The 11,957-nt window shown below is 42.9% G+C and overlaps 1 protein-coding gene across 2 annotated transcripts in view; it reads right to left on the reverse strand.

Moving 5' to 3' along the window:
- LANCL2 (LanC like 2) overlaps positions 1-11,957 on the reverse strand; it is a 62,905-nt gene that overhangs the window by 17,040 nt on the left and 33,908 nt on the right. For both annotated transcript variants that reach the window (XM_017516420.2, XM_017516421.2), the window contains 2 exons: positions 11,495-11,641; positions 3,766-3,948 (listed from right to left, as the gene is read on the reverse strand). In XM_017516420.2, the coding sequence (XP_017371909.1) occupies positions 3,766-3,948; positions 11,495-11,641 (330 nt within the window). The remainder of the gene's footprint in view (positions 1-3,765; positions 3,949-11,494; positions 11,642-11,957) is intronic.

Here is an 11,957-nt window from a genome sequence, read left to right on the forward strand (position 1 = left end):
AAAAAAAAAAAAAAAAAAAGATATACATTTAAGTGATGCTTAAAATTAGGAAGTACCAGAATCTTCAGTAACGAGGAAAAGAAGCATAGTTTTAAAAAATCTTTTCATGTAATTCTGATACGCCTTGAAAAACATTCCACGTTTCAAATAACCAACTTGCAAACAAGCTTTGGGAACAGAATTTGTATGAAATCATTTTCTGATATATGCCACAGTTGACCACCAGGGGGCACTCCCAATGCAGTTCTATCGGGGCTTCCCAAGGCAGGCGTGTGGCGCAGCAGGGATGCGGCGGCTGCTGCCACATTCAGTTCAGCATCTGAGGACTGCGCTGGTGTCGCTCTGATGGGGTGTTACATGCTTTTCTTGGACAACACATTAACCTTTCCAAATACCATCTCATTTAACAAACGTATTTGTTTACAGTGGCTAAACCCACACAAATTGCTCATGCCCTGGGGCTCAAAACGTGAATTAGAAGGAAGAATTTGCGGCAGTTACCCACAGTTTTTTGTCAGATAATCAAGAGCTGGCTGTAACTACTCATCCAAACAGCTTCTAGTTACACGGTCCACAGATGTAATTTGTTAGAAAATCATTCATAATAAAATTCCTAATACAATGTAAAATACTGTTAAAACCTTTTTTTTTCTTTTTCTTTTTCTTTCAAGGCAGGGTCTTGCTGTGCCTCCCAGGCCGTAGTGCAGTGGCCGGATCACAGCTCACTGCAACCTCCTCCTCCCGGGCTCAAACTATCCTTCCACCTCAGCCTCCCAAGTAGCTGGGACTACAGGTACGTGCCACCACACCCAGGTAATGTTGGTATTTTTTTCAGTAGAGACATGGTTTCACCATGTTGCCCAGCAGGGTTTCCAACTCTGGGCTCAAGCAACCCTCTTGCCTCGGCCTCCCCAAGTGCTGGGATTACAGGTGTGAGCCATGGGGCCTGGCCAAACCTTTACATTTTAAGGCCATCTAAGATACTTGAATAGAAGGAAGAATTTGCCACAGTTGCCCATAATTTTTTGTCAGATAATCAAGAGCTGGCTGTAACTACTCATCCAAATATCTTCTAGTTACAGGGTCCACAGATGCAATTTGTTAGAAAATCATTCACAATAAAATTCCTGATAAAGTGTAAAATATTGTTAAAACCTTTTTTTTTTTCTTTTTTTCTTTTGAGGCAGGGTCTTGCTGTTATTAATTAATAAGTAATACATGTTCCTACACAGAAAAGCACACCTACTAAATACTAACACATGATGAGCATCTATAGGGAGGGAAAATAAATTTTGTGATTGTGGATTGAATTTATGGTTTTCTTTGAAAAGGATAATAATATTTTTTCAAGTATTTGGACACTTTACACCCTCATAAGCATGCCTGAACAACTTAGGACTTCATATGCCAGGAGAAGAAACCGTTAGAGCTTGTTATTACATAAAATTTGAACATTCCCTACCTAATTTTAAGAGACAGTTTTAATAAATGGAGGCCCTCTCGATTTAACTGTAACTGGAGAGAAAATAGAGTGTGGAGCTGTGCTTTCCTAGCTTTGTCTCCCCCACCACACCCCCTGCCTTGGTCAAACACAAACCCTGACCTCTGCTCAGGCACGCAGACAGATATGCACACGTGCCCATGGTCAGTTATCCTGCCGGCAGGGAGTTTCAGCCTACACTTATTTTCTGCACTTTATACTATGAAGAAGATGTAGTTTTACCCCCAGTTGTAAGACCGTATTACATATGCTTTTTCCTTTTTAAGTTTTTCATTGATACATAATCATTGTACATATTTATGGGTACATGTGATATATGTGCACACAATGTGTAATGATCAAGTCAGGGTATTCAGGATGTCCATTACTTTGAACATTTATCATTTATTTATGCTGAGAACATTTCAAATCTTCTCTTCTAGCTATTTTGAAATATAAAATATATATGATTTTTCAAATTACCACTGATGCCTTCCTGCCCCCAGAAGATTCTGATATTCCTCCTCATTCCTCATTTTCAAGAATGTCAATGTAGAGGACACAAGTTTTAAAGACCAAGTATCTTGACATCTTTGGCCCTATGCTTTCTGGAGGAGAGAAATTTGTTTTGGAACCAGCAGGGCAGGGCAAGGTGTTTGAACGGTATTCTGTGCAGAAGTCCTGCTGGAAGGAGTCGGCCACAGCCACCTGCAGCCTGTCAGCGGCGGAGCCGTGCTGGCTTCTTCCCGACTGACTAGCGGTGGTGGAAACAGATGGTGGCCACTGTCAGCAGAACTCATGAAAATAAAACTGCCCAGGAGGAAAGGTCCCCACAGGATAGCCTGGTCCTGGCACCTGCTTGCTGTCCACAGGACTCAGCTGTTGAAACACAGTGGAAAAGCACACCCAGCAGCAGAGATTGGCTACCAGGAACATCCAGCTGTGTCGGCTGAGCCTCTAAGTGAAGGGAAAAGGAGTTTAACAAAAAGCAGCTTCCACATTTTAGCAGTAACACATCTGTTTTGAGCATCAGTGGGCTCCTGTCTGTATAGTCAATATTATGCTTACACATTATTGTTGGACATTTATATTACATATGTTCCTCTAAGACATTGAAATTATAAATGCTCCAAACTCTAAAAAAGGGAGGCAGTGATTTGAACAGAATTATGTTTTAATTTAAAAGTGGGGGTACTGTTAGGGAGATACATCTTATTTTCAGAGAACACATTTCATTGGGTTTCACTCTGACCAAACATCATAATTTTCTGAGTTGTTTTCTCGAATGCTCATATCTGACTTTTATATGATTTATTTTTGGTATTGTTGTAGGAAGACTAAAAATTTATGAGAAATTAGCCCAAATCATGAGAGATAATTCTCCCCAATTTTTCTAAGTAATTTATTATGGTAGCTGTAAAGGAAAAATCAAATGGACTCAGGTTCCAGTTCTTCTGTTATTTCCAGGTAGAAATATGAGTTCTGCTCCAGTGAATCTACCTATCCATCCAAAACAAAGAGACCTTGCCAAAATACTGTGTTGAACAGGGCAATCATTGTGTTATAGTTGTATACTTCGATATATAACTCCAACATCAACTACTACAAATAAAGATATATTAATTAAAAAATAAAATTGCAAAAGAAGCATCATTTGTTTTCAACTTACATGACAAATCTTAGTCCAGGACAGAAATCAATAGTGTTCTTATATTGTGCCCAAATATATTTAGAGCCTAATAGAATTAATCAGTGAAGGTATGGCCTATTTTCCTATAGTATCCCAGATGTATACAAATTTGAGTACCACCTATCTCTTGTGAATAATATAACAATTTTAAACTCAAATTTAAAAGCTCTTGGACAATCATAATTATTATTATTAATGCTATTCAAGCAAGAAAATAAAATGATGTGAAACGAACAAAAAAGCACTTTGGTTATAATCTTGTCCACTCCCTTACTGGGTACCCATACTCATTAGAATGAAAATCATTTCATCACTGCTCTGTCATCTAGCACATGAATATAAACCCTGTTAACACACACAATCACACACACACAATCACACACACACACACACACACACACACACACACACACACACACAGGTAGCACTGACAGTGGTGATGACTGGTAAAATACAGAGACTTTATTTTGTAAAAACATTCATTCTAAAAGGTTTTTAGTGTACATCAAATGGCATTACCAGACCCAAACCGAAAACCTGGTGGTGAAACCTGGCTCGCTGAAAAGGGGATGGCTGTGGCGGCGGAAGCACTGACCTTGTACGCCTGCATGAGCATGTGGATGACCCCCGGGGCGCCGTGGCACCAGTGCACCAGCCGGTCTGTTTCATTGCTTAACGACGACGGGTAATTCCCAGATCGAAATTTTTTGTGGCGCACGTAATCAATACTGGGTTTCACCATCTCTGTCAAGGTTTCTTGGTCCACTTTCGCTGCTGGCTTTAAACAAACAAAAATACAACACAAGTTATTTTTTCTGAAGTTATTTCTTTTAATGACTGCATCATAGCTAACATAATAAAACATAAATTACATGGAAAACTAAAGAGCACATAAAATTAGAAGTCAGTCAACTATCTGCTCATTGAAGGTTTAGGCAGAACTTGTTTCAACTTTTTGAAATCTTTCTAAAATATCTTAGTGTCATAATGTATTTTGTCTCTTTGGTGGATGAGGACCACCCTCCTAGAGAGTAGTAAAGGAAATGACTGAATGGCAAGTGAACCTAGGAGTAAGTAGGTTTTGTTGCGTTGATTTGCTTTGTTAAAATGTGAACTTGATTTCCTTCCATGTGGCTCACGCCTCCTAAAAAGCCAGGTACCCCTCTTTTCCCAAATCTATATATTGACTTTGTGACTCAGCCAATCATTTAACCTCAGTTTCTTTATCTCTAAAATAGGATAAGCATACTACTCAACTCCTAAGGTGTTTGTAAGGAAAGGGGGAGGAAAAAATGCATGCCTCACTCCTTCATCCAACAATTTGTGGCAATACCGGCTTTTACCAAATGAAGGCACTCATTAAATGTTACCTACTAGAATTTACTGAGTTTGTGTTAAAGTTTTACTACAGAGACTAAGACTAAAAACACTCTTCAAAATATTTGCTAATTTTGAGGCACTGTTTTTTTTTAAAAGGACTTAAAACATTCAAAGAGTCTCAAGTTACTGTACAGATTCCCATGAAAAACCTGGTGAGGAGTCAGACAAGGCTGGGCTAAGTGAGCATCTTAGGGTGACATGCTAATGCCACATAATGCCTTTGGAGTGACATGTTAGCATCACATAATGTCTTAAGGTGACATGTTAGCACCACATATCCTTAGAATGACAGGTTAGCACCACAGAACATCTTAGGGTGACATGTTAAACCCACATGTCTTTAGGGCAACACATTGGCACCACATGACATCCTTAGAGTGACATGTCAATGCCACACATCTTCAGGGTGACACATTAGCACTATACGACATCTTTAGAGTGACAGGTTAGCACCACACAATGTCTTAGGGTGACACATTAGCACCACTGAACATCTTAAGGTAACAGCTTAATGTCACATGAAGTCTTCAGGGTGACACATTAGCAACACACAACATCTTTAGAGTGATAGGTGAGCAACACACAAATTTGTCAGGTGAATATTAGCGCCACAGAACATCTTAGAGTGACATATTACCAAACAATGTCTTTAAAGTGACATGTTAACACGACGTAAATCTGCATATTGGTAAAGTCTGAGATAGAGAACCCATCTCCGGCCACTGATTTTTCATTTGGCTTTAGTGGCAAATGTCAGGGGTGATGTAAAATACTCTCATAACTGAAATAAAATACAGTATTGCTTTAAATTCTCATCATTCCATTAGCATCGAAGTCTACAAAATGACACCTTCTCCTACAGAACAAAATAAAAACCTAATATCTTCAACAAAAACTTAATTTTATTAAAAAGGAAGGAAAGATCATTTAAGGAATATCAATACTTCCAAACTTCACTGAAATACAACTATATTTACTCACTAGAAAAATCTTTAGGTGTTTTTCCTGATACACACTTAAAGAATGTATTAGCTTTTTAAAAACCGTAAGTCATGAAGTTTATTTCGAAAGGCTACACGGTACAAATTACTTTCATACAGGTAATGCATAACCAGTTTAAAAAGTCAAAAAATGTTTAAGAGCTTATCTCAAAGACCAACAGCCCGTGTCCTTCCTAGGACACAACCGAGTTCCTTTTGGCTGTGATGGTTGTTAACCGCTTCTTCATGTTTCGGCGGTATGTCTAAACAGTACATGCGTGGCTGTGCCCTGAGTTACTGATTTTAGGCCTCCCCTTGTGGCAGATGACAGACACTTTCCTTCCTCTAATCTTCCCAAGAGAATTTCACTCTGGTCATCATTTTTAGTTACATCCATATTCCTGTGTTCTTTATAGACAAACACTGTTAGCTCCTGAAATGCACCGAACTACAGATATTCGTTTACACCTTTTTGTTTTTCCTGGAGCAACTTTCTCACTTTTTATTTGCTTAGTTTTCTTTAAGCCAGCACCTAAGCTTTCTCGTACCCACCAACAGCTCTGTAAAAAGTCTCTCAATATGATTTTCTACATGATCAAATCTACTATGACTTTGTTTCCCCTGGAGGTGACTCTCCATGATCGGCTGCTCTCCAGGTCTTCTGTGCCACTGCTGTCCTGGGTCTTCCACGTGCCAACTCCCTGGGGATTCTGCTCCCTTCTCTTGCACAGGATCCCCTCTTTCCTGGATCTGCTCCTCTTTCTTAGAATGCTCCCTTGTTGTGGCAGACACCATGCTCCAGGAGCTTCCTGAGATGGGGTTCAGGGGAATTAAATTTGGGGAACTGGATGTTTTAAACAGTCTTTGCTCTACTCCACATTTAATTAATAACTTTCTGGGCAGAACGCAATGTTGGAGTTCATTTTTACTCAAAACTTGGAAGCCATTTCCATGTATCTTTTAGCATCAGCGAAACTGTTGCAAAGTCCAATGCCATTTGTGGACTTTGCACATAGCCTGTTTTTTCTTCTCTAAAGTTAAGCGCTGTCTCCTTATCCCTTACCTTAACCTTTCACGATTATGGACGTGATGTGGATTTCCCTGTCTGCACTCACTATGCAGGAACCTGCTGGGTCTTTGCAATGGGCAGCTGTGTCCCTCACTTGCAGAGCATATCCCTGTGTTCTTTTCCTCCCTCCCTAGGTCCGCCACTAGTTAGATGCTGGACCTCCTTGATTAATCCTCTTATTTTCTTACGTTTTCCTCTGCCATTGTCTAGTTCTGCCTGCTTTCTAAGATATCTGACTTTGATTTCCAAACATTTTCATGAATTAAAAATTCAGCTATTATATTTCTTCTTTTCAAGAGCTCCCTCTTGTTCCCTCAAATGTTTCTTGTTTCTTGGAGGCAACGGCTTCTCTTATTTCTCTGAATATATTAACTATGAATTATTATTTCTTCGAAGCTTTCTTCCACTTCCCTGCCTTTCCTTTGTTCTTATTCCTACTTGTTCAGGTCTCTGTCTTTCAAGCTGGGGCTTTTCTGCCAGGTCTGTTCATCTCCAGCTCCCGGTCTGTGCTCACGCACAAGGCACAGCTCCTGGCTGCCCTCGGGGCACAGTAGGGTCTGTGGATCAGTGGCAATCACTGAAGGCTGGCTGGATGGGGGACTGCCAGGGGTCTCCAAAGAAGCAGACCAACGGGATGTGTAAAAGTAGAGAAATAAATTCACTTCAAGGAACTGGCTGCAGAGGCTTCAAGAGTCCACAAGCTGCCTGGGGGGGCCAGCAGGCTGGAGACTCAGGAAGGAGCTGCAGCTGGAATCTGAAGGCAGAGCACTGGAGAATCCTCTCTTGCCTGCAGGTCCAGCCTTTTGTTCTAGTCAGAACTTCAACTGACTGGACAAGGCCCCCGCGTCCTATGGGGCAGCTGGCTTCACTCAAAGTCCACCGGCTTAAATGTAAATCTCATTCAAAAACACCCTCATAGAAACAACCAGAATAATGTCTGACCACATGTCTGGGCACCAGGGCTCAGCCAAGTTGACACTTAAAATTAACCATCCCAGATGGCACACTAACTTTTTAATGGGGGCTTTCAAATATCTCTGCCTATGAAACTTTTATCTGAGCCAGTTGTTTCTCCAGAAAAAAAGACTTCAAGTTCTGAGTGGGGTGGAGGTGGCACTGCCCCTTGGGGTAAGGGAGAAGTGACGGTGCCTGAGGCTGACGGTGGCGGAGGGGCAGTCTCACCCTGGACCATGGACACTCACTTCCACCCCCTATTTTTAGTTCTGTGCCTCACTCCACCTGTCTCCTACATCTAGCTTTGCTGAATTGAAAGAGCCTGGTCAGGTTTTCCTAGCTCCTTTAGTCTCCAGCAGGAGTTGAAGGCTAAGCAGTTCTCCCCTGTGCTGGGGGCAGGTGCTCACGGAGGTCCAACTGCTGTGCATATTCGAAGAAGCCTCCTGTGCCAGAGCACCCCCGCGCCCATGCAGGGCACCGCCTGCTGGGGACATGGCGCTTTCCTGTCCTGAGTTCTGGGGTTCTGTAGAACAAGCTGGCTTGCTTCTCGCGGGCACTCTCCCGTCACGCACTGACGCCACTGTCCGTCCCGGCAGGTCAGCTGTCGTTCCCCTCAGGCACTGACGCCACTGTCTGTCCCGGCAGGTCAGCTGTCGTTCCCCTCAGGCACTGACGCCACTGTCCGTCCCGGCAGGTCGGCTGTCATTCTCTCACTTGCTTCAGTTCACAGGTTTGCAGCTGGAGCTCCAGATGTCCCATAGCTTCATCAATGAACTTCCGTTTCTGTTTCGTTGTTTTTCGGGTCGCTTTGAGATGATTTTCAAGAGAAGTGTTTTTATTCGGCTATCATGAAAGTGGAGTTCTGTTTAAGCCACATTTTAAGAGTTTTTGCATATATTGTTCTGACAGCCTTCCAAACTACACCATCCAGTGGAAATGCTACTTTTACACAACTAAACTTCTAGACAATGAGAAATAAGAACAAACTCTAAGTCCCCAACTCACTGAGCAGACCCCCTTTCTTTGCCTAGGGAGCCCGAGGCAACCACGAAGCTAAGCTCCCGGTCACGATGGGCTAAGAGGTGGGGCTACCACACCCCGCCCCTCCTATGCTGACCCTGTGAGGCTTTCCGCCCTCAGGGTGAAGCGGCCACCAGCCCTTTCAGCAGACTCCCCAAGGGCAGTGACCATCGCCTGACTGCTCTCCACCTTCTGTGGTGTCAACAACCCAAGCAGCCAGACTTGCTCCTGAGAAGGCACCAGGGAGGCTCTGGCCAGCCTACGGAGGACACCAGGGAAGGGTTTTGTTCCTTTGTTTCACCTTTTGACTCAGAGGGCGGAAAACACTACCCTCGGATCCCACTCATGCCGCCAATTTCTGAACATGGGTCCCAAGAAGGAGCATGAAGCTCAACTGTGCAGGCACACACTTCCCCTCTTACAAAGATCCACTCCTGCAGCTCCCCGAGCACGGACATTCGGCCACCTGGCCCGGCATGCTTTCCTGCTCCCTTTCCACTCCCTCAGAAGATCTGTTTTTGGTTTCTAGCCCAAGGCTATGATTATCAGCCATCAGAACAGCCACCCTGCACGCTGCAACCCAGTATGAGAAACAAAGCCCTCCTTTCCACGCTTCTGAGCGTCACTCTGCACTGACACCTGCCTTGACCCGTGCAGCCGGGAAGAGATGCGGGCAGCTGCCCAGCAGGCTCCACCACACCACTGTCTAAGGATCTTGAAAGAAAACCTAGGTCAGTCTCTAAGTCAAATACTCACTACATAGTGTTCCACATTCTTCACTTTAAAAGCAGATCAGTGGAAAATTGTGCGATTGTATTCCTCCCAAGGCAGTCCCTAATATACAGCAAAATCAGCCTAAACACATGAACCACACTGGCATGGTTCTTACGTTAGTATGTTCCCCTAAGGGAATTCACATTTAAAAAAAAGTTCCAGCCAGGTGTGGTGGCAGAGGCCTGTAATCCCAGCTACTCGGGAGGCTGAGGCAGGAGAATCGCATGAACCCCGGAGATGGAGTTTGTAGTGACCCGAGATTGTGCCACTGCACTCTAGCCTGGGCAACAGAGTGAGACCCTGTCTGAAAAAAGAAAAAAAAAAAAAGTTCCTGAACCACTGTTAAAACATTTTTATGGGAAAATAGAGAATAGACTATGACAGTTAATTTTATGTGTCAAATTAAACATGGTGTCTGGGTGTGTCTCTAAGAGTGTTTCCAGATGAGATTAACATTGAATGGCGGTCTCAGTCAGGCAGAGGCCCCTCCCCAACGTGGGTGTGCCTCATCCAAACCAACCAAGGCCTGAACAGAACCAAAGGCAGAGAAAGAAAACATCTGCTCCAACCTGCCTGCCGGCTTCAACTAGAGGAACAGTCTCCGCCTGCCCTTGACCTGGGGTTTGGCTACTGTGGGTCTCAGTCTTCTGACTCAGGAGAGTTACAGCCCTGGCATTCCTGGGTCTCCCGCCTGCAGACAGCAGATCATGGGGCTTCTTGGTCTCTATAGCCGCATGTGCCAATTCCTATAAATCCCATCTCATATATAATGTTTATCTCCTACTGGTTCTCTGGAGAACCCTAACACATATACAAAATCTAGCTGCTGAGAATAACAGTGCCATTTTTGAATAAGGTGTGGAATTCTAGTTACTTTGGAAGCGTGTACTTGCATCATGAAGAAAATTCACATACCTGTAATCCCAGTATTTTGGGAGGCCAAGGTGGGTGGATCATCTGAGGTCAGGAATTTGAGACCAGCCTGGCCAACATGGCAAAACCTCATCTCTACTAAAAATACAAAAATTAGCCAGATGTGGTGGTGCACACCTGTAATCCCAGCTCTTCGGGAAGCTAAGGCAGGAGAATGGCTTGAACTCAGGCAGAGGTTGCAGTGGGTGGAGACTGCACCACAGCACTCCAGCCTGGGCAACAAACCGAGACTCCGTCTCAAAAAAAAAAAAAAAAGAAAATGCACAAATGGAATTATATGCATGTTTTACTTTCTACAACAATCAACAAAGACAAATAATAACTAGAGAAAGAGAAAGTCTTAGTCTTGTGTAGATATGAATTTCCTAGTTTCCTTTAGTGAGTAGGAACATGATACAGTAGGTTAAGACATAAAAAGAATCTGAAGTAAAATTTTAAAAAGTAATATATGGGTTTTCCAGTCTAAGGTATCTAAATTCTAATCCATATCCCTTGACTTACTAGTTTTGTAATTTTGTAAAATAAAGAAAGGTTTCATTTAAAAGAAGAAGGAGAAGGAGAGGAGAGGAGGAAGGAGGGAACAGTGGAGGAGGAGGAAGAGGAGGAAGAGAAGGAGGGGTTGGCAGAGAAGGAGGAAGAGAAGAGAGGCGGCCGCTTGTGCCTGGCAGGGAAGCGAACCTAGGCCACAGGCTAGGCTGAAGCCCTAGGCCTATGCTCAGGCCAAGCACAGGCTGAGGCAGTGTTTAGTGTGGGGTTTCTACCAGCCTGACAGAAGAGTCAGTACTTAATAGGTGTCAGGGATGACTGAGAGATGAGATCATAACCACAGCAATAAACTCATTAAAAATATAAAGACAACTGACAGCAAGCAAGGTTATCGGGACAAGACAAAGTCTCTGCCTTAGTTGGGTTCTGCAGGCCCTGTTCCTCCCTGAAGATTTTTCCCCATTAAGCGTTCCTATTGCAATCAGCAGGAGGACAAGCACAGAAGTGTGCAAGAGACAACCAGTCTGCTACAAGACTCCACACCAAATCTACTCAGGAACTCACTGCACTCTTAGAATTCCACTGCCTGTGGTTTATGAGGCTGAGTTAAGGATCTGTGATTCAAAGTAAGGTATTTCCATCCGGCCTGCTTTGTTTGCATGCAGGATTCATTTCCCATTTCATGTTTGGTCGAATATGCTGTAGTGTGTAAGAATATTCTTCCCTACCTGCATTAACATATAGTAGATTCCAGCCATGCCATGGGCTGCTCCAACATACTGCTTCCGGTGCCACTGGTACAGCAGTGGGCAGCGCTCCGTTTTTCTTTCTTCCTTTGACAGAGTCTTACCCGATTCAATAATAGCATTGACTACCTACAGAGATAATGAGACAGCATCAATCTAAAACTATATATGGACCCTGTTGCAGTCTAATTAACAGTATGTCATGTATATGACATATAGAGAGATAGACAGAAAACTTAATCTAAAAGTCTTTAAGCAGTTAGCAGCTAATGTAGTTATATTTATTTTATAAGTTAATAAATGAGGGCAGAAAGAAATCAGAAGCCAGTGTCAGAGTAGTAAAAGATATTAAGTCTAAGAAATAAAAAAGTCTTTGTATAAAAAGTCAACAAAAAATCTAGAAAAACCTCTTATAAAAACTGTTCTGGATTTCTGTTTTTTTTTT

This window comes from Cebus imitator, unplaced genomic scaffold (assembly GCF_001604975.1).
Source record: "Cebus imitator isolate Cc_AM_T3 unplaced genomic scaffold, Cebus_imitator-1.0 Scaffold586, whole genome shotgun sequence".
Classification (NCBI taxonomy): Eukaryota; Metazoa; Chordata; class Mammalia; order Primates; family Cebidae; genus Cebus; species Cebus imitator.